The sequence below is a fragment of the Mus musculus genome, chromosome 9 (assembly GCF_000001635.26).
Source record: "Mus musculus strain C57BL/6J chromosome 9, GRCm38.p6 C57BL/6J".
Lineage (NCBI taxonomy): Eukaryota > Metazoa > Chordata > Mammalia > Rodentia > Muridae > Mus > Mus musculus.
Genome location: NC_000075.6, coordinates 62,489,604 through 62,509,433, shown reverse-complemented (window position 1 = coordinate 62,509,433; position 19,830 = coordinate 62,489,604). Strand labels below are relative to the sequence as shown.

The 19,830-nt window shown below is 49.2% G+C and overlaps 1 protein-coding gene across 7 annotated transcripts in view; it reads left to right on the top strand.

Annotated features, from left to right (window-relative positions):
* The window catches only part of Coro2b (coronin, actin binding protein, 2B), a 117,555-nt gene that overhangs the window by 27,611 nt on the left and 70,114 nt on the right, over positions 1-19,830 (top strand). The window contains exon 1 of one of the 7 annotated variants that reach the window (XM_006511098.4): positions 4,991-5,423. The exons of 5 other annotated variants lie outside the window; for them this stretch is intronic. Coding sequence is in view for 1 of the 2 variants with exons in the window: in XM_006511095.2 (XP_006511158.1) it covers positions 11,604-11,612 (9 nt within the window). In the remaining variant the exon portion in view is untranslated. Of the gene's footprint in view, positions 1-4,990; positions 5,424-11,587; positions 11,613-19,830 lie in introns of those variants that run through there. One more of the 7 variants, XM_006511095.2, reaches the window with a different exon arrangement.

Below are 19,830 nucleotides of genomic sequence, written 5' to 3'. Positions count from 1 at the left end.
TTTTAGGAAGCATGCAGTGACTGATTGGTGACACATCGCCCTTATTCTTTGTCCCCATGTGGTTTTCGCCCGCATGTGTGGGCACAAACAGGGGAGAGGAACCTGAGGAAAGTGTGAACCAACAAAATGAGAAACCACACAGCCTAAGACTGTGTGGAGCATCTCAGATTCTGATGAGGTAGTAACACCTGCTTTAAAAAAAAAAATCCCCAAAGAAGGAGCATAGGGAGGGGGTGAGGCAGGAAGAGGGACTATTGCCCCCCCCCCAGTCATTAGGAAAGGCAGCTAATCCTCAAGGTCAAGGATATGGCTGGAGGGTCACTGGAAGGATTTCAGGACTCAGCAGAGTCCTTGGGAGACTAGCCGTTTTTCCATCTCCATCCTGCATTCTGGGGGATGGGCCTTTTGTCCAGTCTTCAGCTCTGACTAGAAATCATTGTGTCCTAACTATGCCCCTCACAGCCTCTTAGTGACAGGCCTGTTGTCCAAGATGCGCCCGAGGCTGGTCCAGGCCTGTGCCCATCTATTATGCAGTAATGGCTGGAACAAAGCTGCAGTGTGTGGGAGCTGGCCTGGGTGAGGCAGTTTCCCCACACGGTCCTGTTTACCAGGCACTGGGAGGAGAGAGGGTCCAGTGGGGGCTCTGATTGTTAAAAACAGGATTCCCAGTGAGGTCCCTGAGAAGAGAAAGGCAGGCAGAATCATGGGCGATTGTCAACCTTGCTGGTTGACAAGAGTTAAGAGAGAAATTGTCCCTCTGCCTCCTGGGACACCCAGGCTTTCTTGGTCATTAACAGGAACTTTATAACTGACTCTGATCCCAATCAGCCCATTCATTCCCTGGAATGCCTACCGTATGTCCTGAGGGCCTTGGGCACCCAAGAGAAAAACTCAGGGTGGTCCCTTGATCAGAGCAAACTTAATCATCCCCACCCCCACCCCCTCACCAGATCAAGTTGCTCCTTGGGTGACTAGCCAGGTCTTGCTTCCCTCTGAACACCCTAATCCAGACCATGGTACAGAGCGTCCCCATGGTGAGTGTGGAATGTAGAAGAGTTTCTGCCCCATTGCTGTGTGCCCACAGCTTAGGGAAGCAGATGTGACCTGTGCTGGGCTTTTGCATCCTCCCCAGACCATTACTATTACTGTTATTGTTGTCTTGTGACACTAGGAACTGAACAGTGGGACCTTGTACATGCTAAGAAAATGGCCTCTTTCTCTAGTCCTTTTTCTGAAACGGGATCTTTGTCAGTTGCCCAGGCTGCCCTTGAACACACTAGGTAGCCCAGGCTGAACTTGAACTTGCAACTATCTTCTCTCAGTTGCTTAAGCAGCTATGATGACAGGCTTACCCTATCAAGCCTGCTTCTCCTAAATTACTTATGCTGAAGTTTTCATTCCCCAAATGGCGATATTAGGAGGTGGGGCTTTTAGGTAGTGATTTTTACAGCACGAGGGCAGAGTCTTCATGAGTGATTGGTTGGTGGAGTGTTTGCCTAGCATGCATGAGGAGGCCCTGGGTTCCATACCCAACTCTGCATAAATGGGGCATAATGGTGCACTTAGGAAGTAGAGACAGGAAGATCTTCTGATCATCTATCTGATCAAGGTCATCCTTGGCCACATAGAGAGTTTAAGAACGACTGAGAACACATGAAAGCCTGCCTCAAAAACGTAACTAAAGAAATAAACCCTGTCAGGCCTCTCCCCTTCCCACCCTGTGAGAATGCAACTGGAAGTTTCCATCTACACACCAGAGAGCGGGCCCTCTCCAGGTACCGAAACTCTTCACATCTTGGCCTCAGATGTCTGAGCTACCCACTCTAGAACAACTAGAATGGGCTAAGCCAAGAGAGACTCTGGAGCCCCGCCCGCTGCTGGATGCTGACTGGTTGACTGGTGGATGGAAGAGATACGTGATTCTCCAAATAAAGAGAATGGAGGAATTGTCTCTGAGAGAACTGGCCCTGGGTGATCCGATGTAGACAGTTTATGTACAAGGCCTATGCCTTCCCCCAAGTGGCTTTGTCCACTTCATGTCTCCTGTCCTTGGGAGAATCCTGTCCTGATAGACCATCCTTGCTCAGGTTGGTTAGATGAATTTTCAAGCCCGTGCTATAAACAGCCCAAGGAGAGGCATAAATGGGTCACCCACTGCTGGGGACCTCTGATCAGACCGCAAACCAGGGCCTTTGCCCCGTCTCTACCTCCAAGTTACCCTATGTAGTAATGGGGGCTGGGGGAGCTAAGGTTCTCAGGGGCTGGGTGTCACTGAAGTAAAGCAGTAATGGGTAGAATGGGGGGGGGATCCCTGGGTTCAACTGTTGGAGAGAGAGAGAGAAAGAGAGAGAGAGAGACAGAGACAGAAAGAAAATCTCGGGCAGGATGTACATTGCTTGAAAAAGCTCTTCTTGTCCTAGTTTCTTTCAGACAGATAGTTAGCTTTTTTTTAAGTCATATTTATAGACTTCAAAATTTTGCCGTGACTCCCACTAAAAAGAAAGGCCTCGCTCAAGGTCGTCCAGCCCCTGGTCCCTCGTTGCCTGACCTAGCTGTCTTTGTCTTGCAACATTCCCTCACCCAGGAAGCTGTCTAAGGGACCCAGATTTAAGATCCTCCTGGATGCCGTGGGCCATTGTAAGTCTTCTAAGTAACGTCTACCCATGGGACAGGCCATGAGTGTGCTGTGGCCGCCTGTGCGACACAGCACGCTTGGCTGATTCTGCCCACAGCATAAGTGCACAGAAGACCTGGTTTACCAAGAGCAGGGAACTGACTCTTGTATGTGGAGCACCTGTCATCACATGTGGGAGTCAGATAGGCCCACAGGGAGACAGGCAGGAACTGGTACACTGTGTTCAGGAGTCACACGGCCAGAAGCTTCCAACTGTGCAAATCTGAGAAGGGCTTTGGAGCTGGGTTTTTTTTTTCCCAGAAGGATGTGTGGAATTCATGGCTGAAGAGAGAGCATGAGTGTTCGTATGTGTCCATGCGCACACGTTCTCGGCCAACTAGAATCTGAGATGACAAAGGACTTTGATGGGTGAAGTTTACTAAAATGAAATAACGGAATCCAACTTACAGAAAGTCAAGGGAGTTTGGAGTTTGAAGATGTCTGGGCAGAACACGTGGTCAGAGGGGTTCTATTTTTATCTCAGAGAAATCTCTGAGGTGGAAGGAAAGGATTTTGAGGGGAGGTGAAAGGTAAAGGAAGGGCTCCCATTGTGAACACTTCCTAGCTGTTTAACTTACCTCTCTCAGTCCTTCCAGTCAAAGCCAAAGAGGAAGGAAGTTGTAATCTAGCTTCCAGAAGGACACTGGATTCTGAGAGGTTCAAAATGGCTGAGGGATTGTCAGGGCACAGATGTAGCCTGAGGCCCATCTGCCTCTCAGCCATCACCCTTCATTGCATGGTTCTACAGTCCATGGTGGTCCTGGAGAGTTTCAGCTAGGGAACCCTGGAACCCAGAGACAAGTTGGGGAGGGATGGGTGTGCCAGCCATTGCCCTTCCCTTCGTGTCAGAAGACCCTGGAGCTAGCCACTGACTCCTGTCTCTTCAGAGGGACTTGACCTGCTTTCTAGGCCCTTCTCCATTTACAATCTAATTTGTCCTTCAGTCCCTCGAGGGACTTAGATCTGTCTCAGCTCCCTGGTTAGTCTGTCCCGGACTTCAGTTCCATGTTGGGCCTCCTCGTTCCTACCTATGATATGAAGAGTGTGTATGTATGTACAAGGATCCATCAGGAGAGCAAGTGAGTGCAGGTTCACTGTTAGCAAGCTCAGGAGAGTTAGATCAGATGAGCATCAGGCCTTTTCCTCTCTGTGTTCCCCCACTGTGCTGTCCCAAAGACTGCCACTTTCTAAGCAATAAACACAGGGGCTTCACAGTCAACCTTAGACAAACAAGGACTAAGCACATTCTCCTATTCACACACAGTAGCCTTAATCTCAAATCCCCACGGAAAGGCCTGCCTTCCTACGGTGTCTGGAAGGGCCCTGGGCAACGGTGCCAGATTGCAGGGTTGACCCCAGAGCAGGCCCCTGCACTGCAGGGTTCAGCGTCTTCCTCAGGGCTCCTGAGATTTCCAGCTGACTTAGAGAAGTCTTTTTTTCTTTTTTCTTTTCTTTTTTTTTTTTTTTGGTTTTTCGAGACAGGGTTTCTCTGTGTAGCCCTGGCTGTCCTGGAACTCACTTTGTAGACCAGGCTGGCCTCAAACTCAAAAATCCACCTGCCTCTGCCTCCCAAGTGCTGGGATTAAAGGCGTGTACCACCACCACCTGGCTGAAAAGTCTTTATTGAGCAGCTGATATGTGCCAAGCACTTCATGAAGCCGCAGAATCAGGGGAGACCTAGGGTGGGTCCTCATTCTCCAGGAGCCCTTGTTAGTGCTATGGCTGGCATTCAGACTTATAAACCTGCCGGGTAAGAAAATTACTTTGTGGACTGGGAGTGCAATCCAGTTGGTATGGCAATTACTAGCAGGCAGGGTCCGGGCTGAGGGCTCAATCAGTGTCACACAAAAAAAGAAAAAGGCAGGCAGGAAGGGAGAAGGGGAGACATAATGTATGTTTTATATACAATGAATAGATAAATCAAAAGCTGTATCATGAATAGAATTTATTATGGTTCTACTCTGTTTTACAAACAAACAAAGAGAAAAGACAAAACACACCTACTGGGCTGTCAAGGTGGCCCATCAGGTCAAGGTGCCAGCCACTAAGCCTGACGACCTGGTTTCATGCTCAGGACTCACCAGGTGGAAGGACCTCCACAAGCACAACTTGGTGGGTGTACCAACACCAGCGTGTGTGTGTGTGTGTGTGTGTGTGTGTGTGTGTGTGTGTGTGTGCGCGTGTGCATATAAACTAAATAAAATTATAATTTAAAATTTTTAAATGCTTTTTAAAAATTACTATCTGAAATACATCTTTTTGGTTGGACAAGCTGCTAGTAGGAGGCGGGCCTCCAGTGTGAGCTGACAGCCAGTATTTCCTGTGTTGGTGGATTGTTTCATTCTGTACTGCAGGCAAAGAGAGCAAGAAATGGGCTGTTTTGATTGAGACATCAGAGGCGATCCCCAGTTCAAGTGGCACTTGAACCTGATCCAAAAGTGTGCTGGGAATTCAGTAAACAGAAAGGGAGGCTCAACCAGACTGAAGCCCAGGAACCCGGGCTGTAGACATGAGGAGGATGCTCCGGGCGCAGGAGGCGGGGCTTCTGGTCCTGAGGCTCAGTCAGCCCTGCACTGGAGGCCCCTTTACACCTTCGTGATATGGAATAAGGATGTGAAGACTCTGAAGGGTTGTGTGGCCTGCCTAGGGCCATGGTGGAAGAGCTGAATTTGAGTTCAGGCATTTACTTTGGGGTTAGCTCAAAGAACAATTGGAATACACGTTGTGATTCTTCTCTGTCATTCTCTAGGTAAGATGAGGACATTGTTTTTTGTTGTTGCTTTTTGGTTTTTTATTTTGTTTTGTTTGAGAAAGAGAAATATTCTGATCAAAGTTTTCTTTGGGGAAAATCACATATGTACAGGAGATGGGCTCGCAGAGACAGGGTCCTGCCTGGAGATCAGACGTCACCAGGTCAGCAGCTTCGGAGACAATCAACCATCTTTACTTTCCAGTGGTCCTGAATCTTCCTAATGCTGTGACCCTTTCAGACAGTTCCCTATGTTGCGGTGACCCCCAACCATCAAATTATCTCATTGCTACTTCCTAGCTGTAATTTTGCTACTGTTATGAATCATTTTTTGTTTTTTGTTTTTTGGTTTTTTTCTGTTATTGTTTTTTGAGACAGAGTTTCTCTGTATAGCCCTGGCTGTCCTGGAACTCACTCTGTAGACCAGGCTGGCCTCGAACTCAGAAATCTGCCTGCCTCTGTCTCCCAAGTGCTGGGATTAAAGGTGTGTGCCACCACGCCCAGCCTATGAATCGTAATGTAAATATCTGATATGCAGGCTATTTTATATGCCACCCCCACAGGGAGTCATGACCCAACTGTTTGAGAACTGCTGTTTTAGGGGCATATGTGAGGGCGTTTTCTCCTTTGTCACCTGCTGATGGAATAAAAGGAAAGCAATTCATGTTCCCTTTTTCACTCTGTCTGCAGGGAGGCTCAGAGCCCCTGTCTGTGATTCAGTTCCAAGGACCAGTTGAGAGCCATAACTCCTTTAAAGATTCATTTTCACTTTGCCTTGGCTCTCTAGTCTCACTGCCCTTTAACCTTAATCTCATCATCTTCCTTTTCATGCAATATAATATATCATTTTCCTGCAGTGTGTTAAGTAGGCCTTATCTAAGCTGGGTGTGTTAGCACATAACTTTAACCCCAGCACTTAGGAGGCAGAGGCAGTTGGGTCTCTGAGTTCTAGGCTAGCTTGGACTACAGAGGGAGTTCTAGGACAGTCACATCTACACAGAGAAACCCTGTCTCAACCACTACCACCACCACCACCACCACCACCACCACCACCACCACCACCACCACCACCACCACCACCGTAACCACATGAAAATAACAGGTGTTTGTTTTGTCTTAGAAGAAATTGGAAGGAGAGACTTCTGGGCATCTGTCCAAGTGTCAGTCGCTCACACAGATGTGGTCCTTATCTTGAAGGGGCCTCCTTCTCCTTGCTTTTTGAGGAATGACCAAGGACCACCAGTGCCATGTAAGATGGGTTCAGAGGCCAATGAATGTGCTTTGGCTTAAGTGCCAGGCAGTTCTTTAGTCTATATCAGCGATATAAAGTCTAAACTTGCTTAGAAGGAGGCTCAGGCACATGCTTCAGTTTCAGAACAAAACCACTTAAAGAAAGGTTTAAGAGCTGGAGCTATGGTGTAGAGTATGTTCCCAGCACATTCAAGCATTGCATAAAAACAAACAAAAGGCTGAAATAACCATGACTTAGGGGCTTGGGGGTGGGGTGGAAGCTCAGTGAGTAAAGTGCTTACCATGCAAACATAATTCAAGATCCAGAACCCAAGGGGAAGTCTGGACATGGTGGCATTACCTTGTAATCACAGCACCGAGGATGCAGGGACAGGAGGGTTCCTGGGGCTCAGTGGCCAGCCAGCCCAGCCACACAGTGAGCTCCATTGAGAGGCCTGGTCTCAAGGCTGCTACTGAGGAAGATGTCTGAAATTAACTTCTGGTCTACAAACACACAACCAAGTACACATACAGATACATACAGAGAGAGACATATACAGATACACACACAGATAGACACAGACACACACACACACACACACACACACACCACACACCACAGTGTCGAAACAAAATATTATTTGAATTGGTAGAAATGGTGAGGCTTGGTGGCTATGCCATTCACATCATGACATTTGAAAACTGACTACCAAACTGAGTCCCCAAAAGGACGGATCTCGTGTTTGTGAGTCTTGCCAGTTATTTTAAGCTGTGGAGTGAAGAAGAGTTCCCCCTCAACCCCACTCCACAGCCTGAGATTAGGAATCTTCTGGCTTGTGCACCTTACTTTTGAATCTTTGTTTGGGGACAGTGGTTCTGTCCTCTTAGGAACAGGAATGACATGAGGTGGTGACAGAGGACAGGTCCCAAAGCCTGGCTGACCTCCATGTTCAGGAGATTAGAGATGGCAGTGGTGGCCACAGGGTGGCTGTGGGGACAGTGTGGAGTGTGTGTGGAGGTGTACTCAGATGGCGCCCTTTCTGGATAGGGCATGTGACACAGCATGCATAATGGTGACCTTCACTTGAGTGTGAACTGCTGAGCCAGGTGTGTTTGAGAGCTGCCAGCAGCTGGGAAATCAAGTGGGCAGTTCGGCCTGCCATTTGCTCTGAGTCAGAAAGGTCTCTTGGTGTCCCCAGGTCAACCCGAACCTGCTGCTGTCCCAGCTCTAACTCCTTCACCAAGCAACTCTCAACTTCTCTCTTCTTTTCTTTTCCTTATGTGTGCAGTTGTACATTTTCATGTGTGTGTGTATGTGTTATGTATCTTCATGTGTGTTTGTGTATGTTATACATCTTCATATATCTGTTACATTCCTTCATATGTGTGTGCATATATGTTATATATCTCCATGTGTGTTATACATCTTTATGTTGGATGATTTCCTCAGTGGCTCTCCCCCTATTTTATTTTTAAGATTTATTTATTTTATGTATGTGAGCACACTGTAGCTTTCTTCAGACATACCAGAAGAAGGCATCAGATTCCATTACAGATAGTTGTGAGCCACCATGTGGTTGCTGGTATTTGAACTCAGGACCTTTGGAAGAGCAGTCAGTGCTCTTAACCTCTGAGCCATGTCTCAGCCCCCTCCACCTATTTTTTTTGAATCAGGGTTTCCTGTGGAACCTGAGACTCACCAGTATGTCTGGGCTGACTGGCCAGTGAACTCTACACATCGCCCTGTCTCCCCTCCCAGCACTGGGGTTACAAGCACGTATTACCATGCCCAGATTCTTACGTGGGTGCTGGGAACCCCGTTCCTCATGCTTGCATGCCATACACTTTCCTCCTGCGCCGTCTCCCGAGCAAACTCTGCCCTCCCATTTCTTTAACATCTTCAGGAATGAGAAGTTGGCCTTTTCCCACCACAGCCCATCCTACCACTGGACAGCACCAACTCCATTAGAGACTAGAGTAGCTCACTGCAGGGAGAGCTTCAGGGGAGACGCCCTACACCCACTGCACCATGAGTTGCTTCCACATGTTGGAAGAGCCTCCATAGGCAGGCTCTGCCCAAATTCCAGGCTGCTGCAGAGGAAAGGGCAGGCAGGCAGAGGCTCTACCCTTGAGGAGCTTCGCTTACATGCCTCCGTACCTGGTTTTCACGTGGGTGCTGGGGATCTGAACTGGACAAGCACATCACCGGCGGCACCATCTCCATCCTCAGCTCCCTGCTTTATTTTAACCTATGAATCCAGTTTGCATATCAGTAAGATATACTGTGTAATTAGGGTGACCTCACGCTCCCTATTCTCCTGCCTTAGCTTCCCCAGATCTGGGATTGTCTGAATGTGTCACCACTGGGGTTGCTTAGAACATCACTGTAAGGCAGCAACTCCTCTCTCATACGCCCCTCCCTGTGCTCAGGACCCCTAGACTCCATAGGGCAGCCAAGCAGAAGCTAGGCCTGCTACCAGCTTAGGTCCTATGTCCTTTCTCACTACCCCTCCCCCAAACAGAGGTCATTCGAGAATCCTGGCAGTTGGCTCATGTGAGAAAACTTGACAGTGTGACCTCCAGTCCAGTCCACCCCACCCACCTCCTTGCCCCACCCAACCCATCCTAGGGGACAGCAGTGGGTGACGTCAGCTCTCCCACCCACCATGTGAACTGAAGTCAATCAGGAAGACTGGGAGGCAGCTCCAGGTCGGTGGGTTAGGTTCTAGGGAAGAAGACCAGGGAAGCCTTCTGTCTGTCTGGAAACCCTACTGGGAGTTTCGTCATGGTCTCCTGGGAATGGCAGAGGTATGCAGGATGACTCGGGGGCACAGCATACTGGATCCCAGGTCTCAGAAAGCCCTGTGTGATAGTACTGTCAGTTTGACAGGATCTAGAAGCACCCAGGAGATGAGCCTTTGGGCACGTCTGTGGGGGAGTTTCTAGACTGGGTTAACTGAGGTGGGAAGGCTCACTGCAAGTGCCTGTGTCACAGCGATGATGCAGTAGGATCTTGGACTAAAGATCCTAAGGAGGAGAAGGCAATGAGAGTCGAGCTGAGTGCCTGCTTTCATCTCTCTCTGCTTCCTGGCTACGGATGTAACGCACCTCAACAGCCGCCTTGTGTTCCTGCTGTTATGTCTTCCCTGTGAACACAAACAAACCTTTCTTTCATCTCTCAAGTTGATTGCATCAGGCATTTTGTCATAGCAGCAACGAGAAGAGTAAAGACTCATCTCAATTGTGGCACCTGTCAGGATGAGCTGGGAGGTGGGCATGTTTGAGCCCTGCAATTCCCAGGGTTAGACCCAGGTAGTGTCTTTAGAGTCAGATTTATTGAGATGTAATTTACATGAAGTCAGAGTCATCCCACTTTGGGTTCCCCATCCCCTCAGGATCCCATGCTATGCTTGTCACAAACACACAAAGCTAGGAAACCGTCCTTCTTAGGAAAGAAAGCGTTTTCCTCACCGTCAGAGATGTCCTCCTGTCCTGACCACAGGTCAGCTCTCCTCCCTCCCAGACTTGCCACAGCTCACGTGTGTTGTCTTCAGGGTTGGGGCTTCACCAGGGTAACCCAGAAATGGAATTGTTCAGCCTGTAGTTCTCGGCTCTGCTCCCTTGGCTCAGCAGAGAATGCTTGGGACTCATCCAGGAGCTGGAGATGGGCGACTTGGGCCTGCATTTCCCAGCCATGTCTCAATATGGGTAAGCCCTGGTTACCTTCCCAAAGCCAGCTTTCATCTCAACAGAACCACCAGCCAGAAATGCAATTTGTCTGATCCACATGTAGATTTGATTGTTCCACATTGGCTACATCAAACTCACAAAGGTCAAATCTCCAACAATTTAAAGAAAGAAACAAAAATTTAAAACAAAACAAAACAATACAAAAACCCCAAACCATGGATTGAACTCGGGCCATCACACTTGGCAGCAGACTATTGCCTACTGAGCCATCTCACCTGCCCTCAAAGAAGCTTCTAAGGAGGGTGGAGCCCCTCTCACCACCGCCTATGACCTTAGGGTCAGTGCCAAAGGAAGGAGAAATAGAGAGGCAGGCTTCATTTTCTGAGAAATGTTCTGGTGTTCTATGGACATTTATAATAACAAGTTATTAGCCTACCAATCATATGCCCAGGGCCCTCCCTGCTGAGCACCCACCTAGATCAGCAAAGCAAGTGCTTCTCTTGCTAGTAGCTGGCTAATGGCAGACAAGGGTGTCCTCCTGGCCTCTGTGTCCACAATCAAGGATTACACTTCTCCATTCTTGGGATCCCACCTCTCCATCATTCCCTAGTCCTGTCTGGAGTTTGCTGGGTCCAAGGAGACCCTGTTTCCTGTGGGGCGTGGAATAGAACTGCAGAAAGGGCAGCCGAGGTAGTCAGGAGCACCCTGCCACGGGGCGAGGAAAATGATGTGTCAATGGTCAGGGCTAATGGAGGAGACCCCGGGTGATGGAGCCAGCGAAGAGATGCCAAGGAGCCCCAGAGTGTATGCAGGAATCTGGTAAAGTCACGAAGCTCCACAGTGGACAGACACTTAGGGGTGTTTAAATGCCTGAGAATGTATGTCATCAAGGTTGGGAGCTCAGGGGCGTTTGGAAAGTTCCTTATTGATCTGCCCTGTCCAGTTGTCCAGGTTGTGCCCAGCAGCAGAGCATCTGGCAGGAACAAGCAGGAGCCTAGATCCAGGCTGTGGCTATAAACTGTCACTACCACTGTCAGAGGGAGATGCACACACTTCCTGTTCCCTGTGTGCTGAGGTCTCAAATGCATGGAACAGGGTCAGGAGAGACTTAGGGTAGAAGCCAGTCTACAGGGTGCCAGCAGTGTGGCGCTCAGGTGACCACACCTTTGATTTGAGAGTATGGGAGGGAATAGCCACAGCCAGATCAGGGAGGAGATGGGGTGTGTCTTAGTTGCCTTCGTTTTCCTATGAAGAGACGCCATGACCAAGGTAACTGATTTAAACCAAACAAACAGCGTTTGTGTGGGGTTCTCTGTTCCAGGGAGTAAGAGAGAAGGTCATCTATTGTTCTCCCCCAGCCATCGTGGTTCTGACCCCCGTGCTGTGTAATGTGTGTGCCAGGCACAGGCTGTTCCGTCGGCTCGTCAGGGGCCTCCTCGGATGGGAGGGAGGGACGTGGTCCTGGAGAGCCTTGGTTTCCTGTGCCCTGGCAGGGGAAACACCTGCTTGGCTATTTTTTATTTATTTATTTTTAAATCCTTTCGGTCTGCCTTCTCCTTGTGCTTGCTTCTTGGGTTTGTGCTTGTTACCTCCTGGCCTCAAGATGGCTGCTCCACTCCAGGCTTTACCTTGTCAAATGCAAACAAAGACAGGAAGCAGTGCCTTAGATAACGTGCTGAGAAAGGGCTTTTCTTGTCTGTCTCTTTTCTTTTGTTAATTTAAAAAAAAAATCTTTCCCAGAAGCACACCCACCCCAGCAGATTTCCTCTGCACGTGCATATACGCACATGCGTATGCATGCGTGTGTGCAGGTGCATGTGCATGTGCATGTGTGTGTGTGTGTGTGTGTGTGTGTACATATGTATGCAGGTGTGGGTGAGCATGTGTATGCAGGTGTATATGTATGTGGAAACGTGTATATGTTGATGTGTGTGTACAAGTATATGCAGTTGTATGTTTGTGCATGTCTATGTGAATGTGTGTGTGCATGTATATGCAGGTGTGGGTGAGTGTGTACATGTATATGCAGGTGTGTGTGCATATATGCAGAGGTGTGTGTATGTAGGTGTGTAAAAGTGTGTGCAGGTGTGTGTGCATGTGTATGCAGGTGTGTGTGTGAGCATGTGCATGTACATGCAGGCATGTGCATGCATATGCATTTAGGTGTGTGTCTGCATATGTATGCAGGTGTATGTGTATATGCATGTACGTGTGTGTGCATGTACGTGTGTGTGCATGTATGTATGCATGTATGTGTGTACATGTGTATGCAGGGGTGTGTGAGCATGTGCATGTACATGCAGGCATGTGCATGCATATGCATTTAGGTGTGTGTCTGCATATGTATGCAGGTGTATGTGTATATGCATGTATGTGTGTGTGCATATATGTGTGTGTGCATGTATGTATGCATGTATGTGTGTACATGTGTATGCAGGGGTGTGTGAGCGTGTGCATGTGTATGCAGGTGCACTCAGGCGTTACTCCTCGGGAGCTGTCTGCCTTCTTATTTGAGTCAGACTCTCTCATTAGAACTTGGGGCTCACCAATTAGGCTGGCCTACAAACCCCATAAACCCACCTGTCTCCACCTTCCCATCACTAGAATTAGAAGCTCATTCCAGCATGCCCAAGCAATTTTTTTTTGTAAACAATGATTCTAGAGAGCAAACACAGGTCCTCATACTTGTTTGGCAAGCACTTTACTGACTGGACCATCTCCTGAGGCCCCATGTACCCCATTTCCACAGATGAGAACACAGCTCTTAGAGTTAATGAGCAAGTACAGGTTTGTAAGGCAGTGCTGGGGTTTGGAGCAGCTATGCTTGACGTTAGTGTCCCTGCACAGCCTTGATGCTGACAGGTGCCAACTGATGGTTCTATAGAGAAGTTATGTTCTACTAACTCCAAAGCTTAGCCAGACTCCACAGCCCATATGGGGTGCCAGGGAGGTGGCAGCTCAGATACAGGGCAGCAACCCCTGGAGGGAGAGGCTTCCCCTGGAGTTTCCAGGAATGAGCCACCTCTGCTAGCCAATTGGCCAGGAAGCTGGAACAGCTGAGAGTGGCTGGAGTTGAGCAGCCCCATCCCTCAGTACCTCTGAAGTTTGCTCGAAACACACTGTGTTGCATTCAGTCAGGGGTAGTGAGTGGCTGGAGGCCAGGCCTCCTGCCTCTGAGAGCAGGAACTTCTGCTGCAGAGCCGGCAAGTTCTCAGAGCTTCCTGGCTGTCTTGTCTGCTCATCTCAACCTCTAGGATGACAATGGTGGCTCTGCCCTGTCCTCTGGCACTTGGGACCCTTCTTTATGACTCCAGGGACACCATTTACACTGTCCCTTTAAGCAGTGTGCAACCTTCATGCCCCATATGATCCTTCCCAACTCCTCTGCACAAAGATATGGACAAGCTCTACCTGCAGGTGACCAGGGTAAATACATGTGCCATTAGTAAAGCCAGCCTAATCCACATTATCATGTGAAGGCTACAGCCTTTTAGGGGTGATATGGCTTCTGCTTGGATGTCTGCAGAAGGACAGGGGAAAGATGGCCCCTTACTCTATACCTTCCTTTAACATGTTCTGGAAGGTGACCACTGAAGTAGCCAGTTTGTCCCATCTTGGGTGTTTTTTGTGCATCTGCAGTTGACTAACTCCTGTTTCATTTTCCTCCTGGCTCTGTTAGCACGATCTTTTTCTCAACAGGGCCTTTGCTAGCCTTGATGGGCCCTAGTCTCAATGAGTACCTTGCCCAGGCTCATCTAGGTTCCTCATGGCCTCTAGTGCCCCTGCCTTGTTCCTCACATTGAATCTTCCTAGTGGCTGATAGCTCTCAGACCTCCACACTCATCAGAGCTATATACCAAAGGATGAGTGCTGGACTTCCCTGGCTGTGCCCTGCAGCCATCCTGATTCACCTAAGCTAAGTAGTTCTCAACCCCTTCGGTACCATCAGAAAACACAGATATTTACCATTACAATTTGTAATCATAGCAAAATCACAGTTATGAAGTAGCAATGAAAATAGTTTTATGGTTAGGGGGGGGGGTGTCACCACAACATTAGGGACTGTATTAAAGAATTGCAGCATTGGGAAGGTTGAGAACCACTGACTTAAGCCATCTTTTCCTCAGCCAGCTATGCCAACGTGTCCTCTTTCCATCCATATCTCAACCTGGAAGTCCCAGAGTCTCCTGTCCCCTCGCACCACCTCCAACCCACATAGCACATTAAACTGTGAGTCACTGGCCCAGTGTCCCTCTTGCCCCTGCAATCACAGCCTGCCAGAGGTGGCTTTTGACTCCTCTGAGTGTAATCAGGACATCTCTAGGTTATGGTGGCTTCTCTGCTGACCTCACGCGGAGGCCAAGCTAGCCAAGCCTTCTGGCAATAAACCTACATCTGAGCAAATGGCTGTTGCATTGCTGAGCACTCCCTGTCAGGTGTCAGAGCTGGGAGTACTTGAACACTACTTTAGCAGCCCCACCCTTCTCTGGGTAAGTGAACCCTAGTTCTTAGAAAAGCAATGGTCCAAGTTCATGCTGTCGCCATGACCAACACTCGTGAAAAGTGACCTACAGGAGGACAGGGTTTGTTTCAATTAATGGATTACAGTCCATCACTGAGGACTTGAAGCCAGGCCTGCTTGCTATTCCACACAGCATCTCCTCTGACAGAGGAACTCGCTCCACACCCAGGAGCAAGTAGAAGGAAAAGGGTGCTCTCCGGCTCACTCGGCCTCTTGCTTAGCTAGCGTTCTTATACAGCTCAGAACCACTTGGTTAGGGAATGGTGTAGCCATCATTGGGAACATGTGAGGATCAGAGTTTGGATCCCCAACACCCACATATATACCAGGTGGACTTGGGGGAATCTCCTGTAATTCTAGGCTTGGAAGGCAGAAATGGGGATCTTCAGAGCAAGCTGCCTAGGGAAACTAGCCATATCAGTGAGCTCTGAGTTTGATTTAGAGACCTTGCCTCATCAAATAAGGTGAGAGAGCCATGAAGGGTGATTTTACCTTGGGCCTCCACAGTACACAGACACACATGCGCACACAAACCACACCAACACATACAGACACATACCACATCACACAGACACACATGCACACACACACACAAACCACACCAACACATACAGACACACATCACATCACACAGACACACATGCACACACACACACCACATCACACAGACACATATACATTTACACACCACACACATACACACACACATCACACACACCACACACAGATGTGTATACACACATACACACACATCACACAGACACACATTCACACACACACACACACACCACACATATACAACACACATACATGAAAATGGGAAAAATATAAGCAGGATGGTTGGCTCCTGAGAAATTAAGTATCTAGTTTGTCCCATCTTGGGTGTTTTTTGTGCATCTGCAGTTGACTAACTCCTGTTTCATTTTCCTCCTGGCTCTGTTAGCAAGATCTTTTTCTCATCAGGGCCTTTGCTAGCCTTGATGGGCCCTAGTCTCAATGAGCACTCTGCCCAAGCCCATCTAGGCTCCTCATGGCTTCTAGTGACCTCTGACCTCCACACACCCATACATGCACTCTACAAACATACAAGGATGGAGACACAAAGTCAGTTTCTCCCTCTGCGTGCCTCTCTCCTCTTTCCTTCACCTGGCTCAATGTGCCTTCACATATGCCCTTCAAGAGGAGCAGCTGGTTAGCTTGCCACCCTCCAGAGAAAGCCACTCTCTCTGACGAGTACTCTGAGCTGAAAGGCCATGTGAAACACAACACAGTCCCTACGATGAGTTTGTGTTCCTTGTGAGTTGGGGGAGTGAGTTCAGGAATTGTTGGCCAAGGATCATAAAGATGCCCCTTCCTTGCTAATTCAGATTCTTCCTGCAAGGCAGAGAGTGCCAAGCAGAGAGCACCAAGAGTCACCACGGGCTTTCTATACAAAGCCCCTTTTATTTTCTCAGCAACATGAAGTTCAAGCAGAAAGTTGCGGCTCCAACTTCAAAGCCTTCAGCTGATGAAGCCCCTTAAAGCCTTCCCAAGGCTTAGGAAGACTCTCTCTCTCTCTCTCTCTCTCTCTCTCTCTCTCTCTCACACACACACACACACACACACACACACACACACAAACACACACACACACACACACACACACACACACACACACACACACACACACACACACACGGCACATGGCTCAGCACCAGCTTCTCTACAGGCAAAGTGACTCGACGCCTACTTTCCTACCTGTGATTGACAGTGCTGAAGAGTTCTAATTATTCAGACTGCTGACGCACACTTCCTCTCCCCAACAGAGATGTCACAGCTCCCGCCAGCAAGGCTTCTCCCACTTAGTGGTAACCTTAGGGGAAGGGGCAACCAAGCCCTGTCACCAAGTACCCCAGAGACACCTTATTGCCCCCCCCCCTTTTTTTCCCACTGCCAATTGACAGGGAGCCAAGCTCTTTGTCTTTGTAGCCACAACTTGGAGGCCAACTGGCTATAGGGACCAGAGTGTAGGGTCCAGTGTGGGACCATGGAGCCAGAGAGAGATAATGTCATTCCCTCTAACCCCTGGGCGGCACAGATGCCCACTGCCCAGCATGCACATATGGTGCACCAATCATTTGAAAGGCTTCCCAACCTAGGTCTACATGACCATAGCCATTGTAGCCTTGCTGTGTACCCTGGCCTGGAGACTCCCAGAACTCATGATGCTTCAAGAGGAAGGACTCCTTACCCTGGGGGCTCTCTAAACACAGAGCTCCAGCTCTTACAGAGTGAGGAGCACTTTTCGCAGATAGATCTGCCATGCTCAACTTTTAGCCTCAGCTGTGAACTAACCTTGTTTAGAAAGTGACTCTGTATGGCCAAACGTTGAGAGTTCAAGACCAGCCAAAGCTACATAGAGAGTCCATATCAAAAAATGAAGAAATACTAGGGGCTACAGTGGCAGAGTGCTTGCTTAGCATAAATGAAGCTCGAGGTTCGGTTCCCCAGCAGAGCATTAATTAACGTGTGATATCCCACACGTGTAATCCCAACACTTGAGAGATATGGGCAGGAGGATCAGGAGTTCAAAGTTATCCTGAGCTACATATTAAATTTGAGGGCAGCCTGGGCTACATGTTCTAGAAAGAGGTGGGGGAGGCAGAGTGCCAGCATCTTTATCAAGAGCCAGTCACATAGGCGTCTTGTCTGTCACTGTACCTGAGATCTGGGAGCTGGGCCAAATAGAGAGAGGGAAAAGGACAGAGAGTGGGAGTGAGCAGGAAAAAAGGAAAGAGGGGAAGGGGGAGGCATCTGCAGCGTAGGTGATGTCAGCTGAGGCGTGCAGCTGAAGGCTCCCCAGGAGCATCTTGGGTAAATGTAGGTGTGGGAGGCTCAGGAGAGGTAGCATTCCTTGTACTGGGCATGAGCTGGGCATCTTGGCGTTGACTCTGCCTGTGTCCGGTGGGTGAGGGGAAATTAATAAGCCTCCCTCTGTAAGAGCAGATGGAGGGGCACAGAGATGTTCAGAGGCTTGCTCAGGCCACACAGCCACTCTGCAGTATGATGGGACTAGAATGTAGGTCTGTGTAGATTCCAGTCCAGGCTTGTCATCCTTCTCTTGAAGCTCCCAGGAGGCCTCACGGTGTGGTCTTCACTGGAAATAAGCATATCTCAGGACCCAGCCACTGGATGGACTGACTGACCCTGGGAGGTTATCTGAGCTATCTGCCTTCCACTGGGTGGGGCTCCCTTGAGGATGTGGGAGGGGCTGGCCTATCATCAGGCCAGGATCCTAAAGGGACTTCCTGACTACAGAACCCTGCTGGGCAGGCCAGGAACAGCATTTTGGAGCTCAGCTCTGCTCAGAAGGCCCTGGTCCCTTTTCCTGCTGTTTCCAAGGGGAACCCGGCTGGCCAAGGAGAACCAAGGCTGAGGGCGATACCAGGAGCAAGAACAGGTCTGAGGTCAGCTGTGAGGCTAGCCTTGAGACTGAGCTGTGGCTGGGCAGGAAAAAAAGGGCATGCCCGACTGGCAGAAGCTGGAATGAGCAAAGACAGCACCTTCCCGTGGAACTGGAATTTAGAATATTGTACTTTGCAGGGACAACATGATTTCTATAATTTCACAGTGGGATGGCTCTCTAAGCAGGTGACAGACCTGTAGTATATCTTTCACACCATATTTTTAAACTGATCTTTCCTCCTCCTCTTCCTCCTCCTCTTCTTCCTCTTCTTTCTTTACTTTTCCCCTCATTAGCATTCATTCACAATAGCATCTGTGACATCAAAGGTCTGGAATATGTGTTAATTTTTTTCTAATGTATTAAAATAGACATACAGCTGCTAAAATTAAACCTTCATCTCCCAGCACTTGGGAGGCAGAGGCAGGCAGATCTCTGTGAGTTCGAGGACAGCCTGGTCTACACAGTAAACTCCAGGACAGCCAGGGCTGAATATTGAGGCTCTGTCTCAAACAAAAACAAGATTCCTTCTTGACATCTTGGCTAAGACCCAGTGCAGAGCTTGTGAGCCAGGTGTGTGGTCATTGCTCAGAGGCAAAACTGAGTGCCTGCTGGGTGTCGCCCAGGCTGAGCTCACTACAAGATTGGTATGGGCTTCCCTGCAAAAGGCAGCAGCCCATAGAAGGCCCCCATAGATCCTCCGCTCACCCTCCAAATGCTTCAAAAGTCGAACCTGCTGACTGCTCAGAGCCTAGGCTGTGAACACTGGGTGCGGTCGGCTGAGGAGGGCCTTCTCCATTCTATAGGACAAGGACTCTCGAACTTCAGGGTGCTTCTGTGTCATTTGGGGGTGTGCAAGGGGACAAGGACACTGAGTCAGCTTGCTGAGTGTTGGACCACACTGCTAAAAGATTGCAGTGGATTCCTTCGGCCCAGAGTGGGACCTGGGAGCTGCATTTTCAAGAAATGACCCAGGAACTCAGTGACCTCCCACACCCTCAGTGGTTTTGACGTGAGTGATCGCTGAGTCCCACTTTGAGGACTTCATCCCAGACTCAAAAGTGCCTCCCCTTCCAGCACACTCAGCTGTGTGGCCTTGTCTCAGTCACTTAGCCTTTCTGTGCCTGATGAGGACAGTGTTGGTGGCAATGGTGAGAGCACACTCGTCGGGGAGAGATTCTAAAAAATGCAGTGGCTTGCGTCCTTGAGCATAAGGTGATGTTCGCTCCGTCCCCCTCCCCCCACAACACCCCTTCCCCCTGTCACTGACATTGTCCTTAATCATAAACAGGCAGCCTCCTTAAGCTCCAGGGCTGAGTGAGATGAGTTTGGACAGTCAGGACACTGTCACATGTGTGGTTGGCTTACTGTTTCGCACGTCATTATCATTGGTAGAGAGAGGACCCTACACTCTTTCTAGAAGGTCTGTTGGGCATGTGGACCATACGCAGGAATGTTGTGAACACCCTCATGCCAGGCTCTGTGTCACCAAGACCTTCTAGGCAAGCAGCCAAGCACATGAT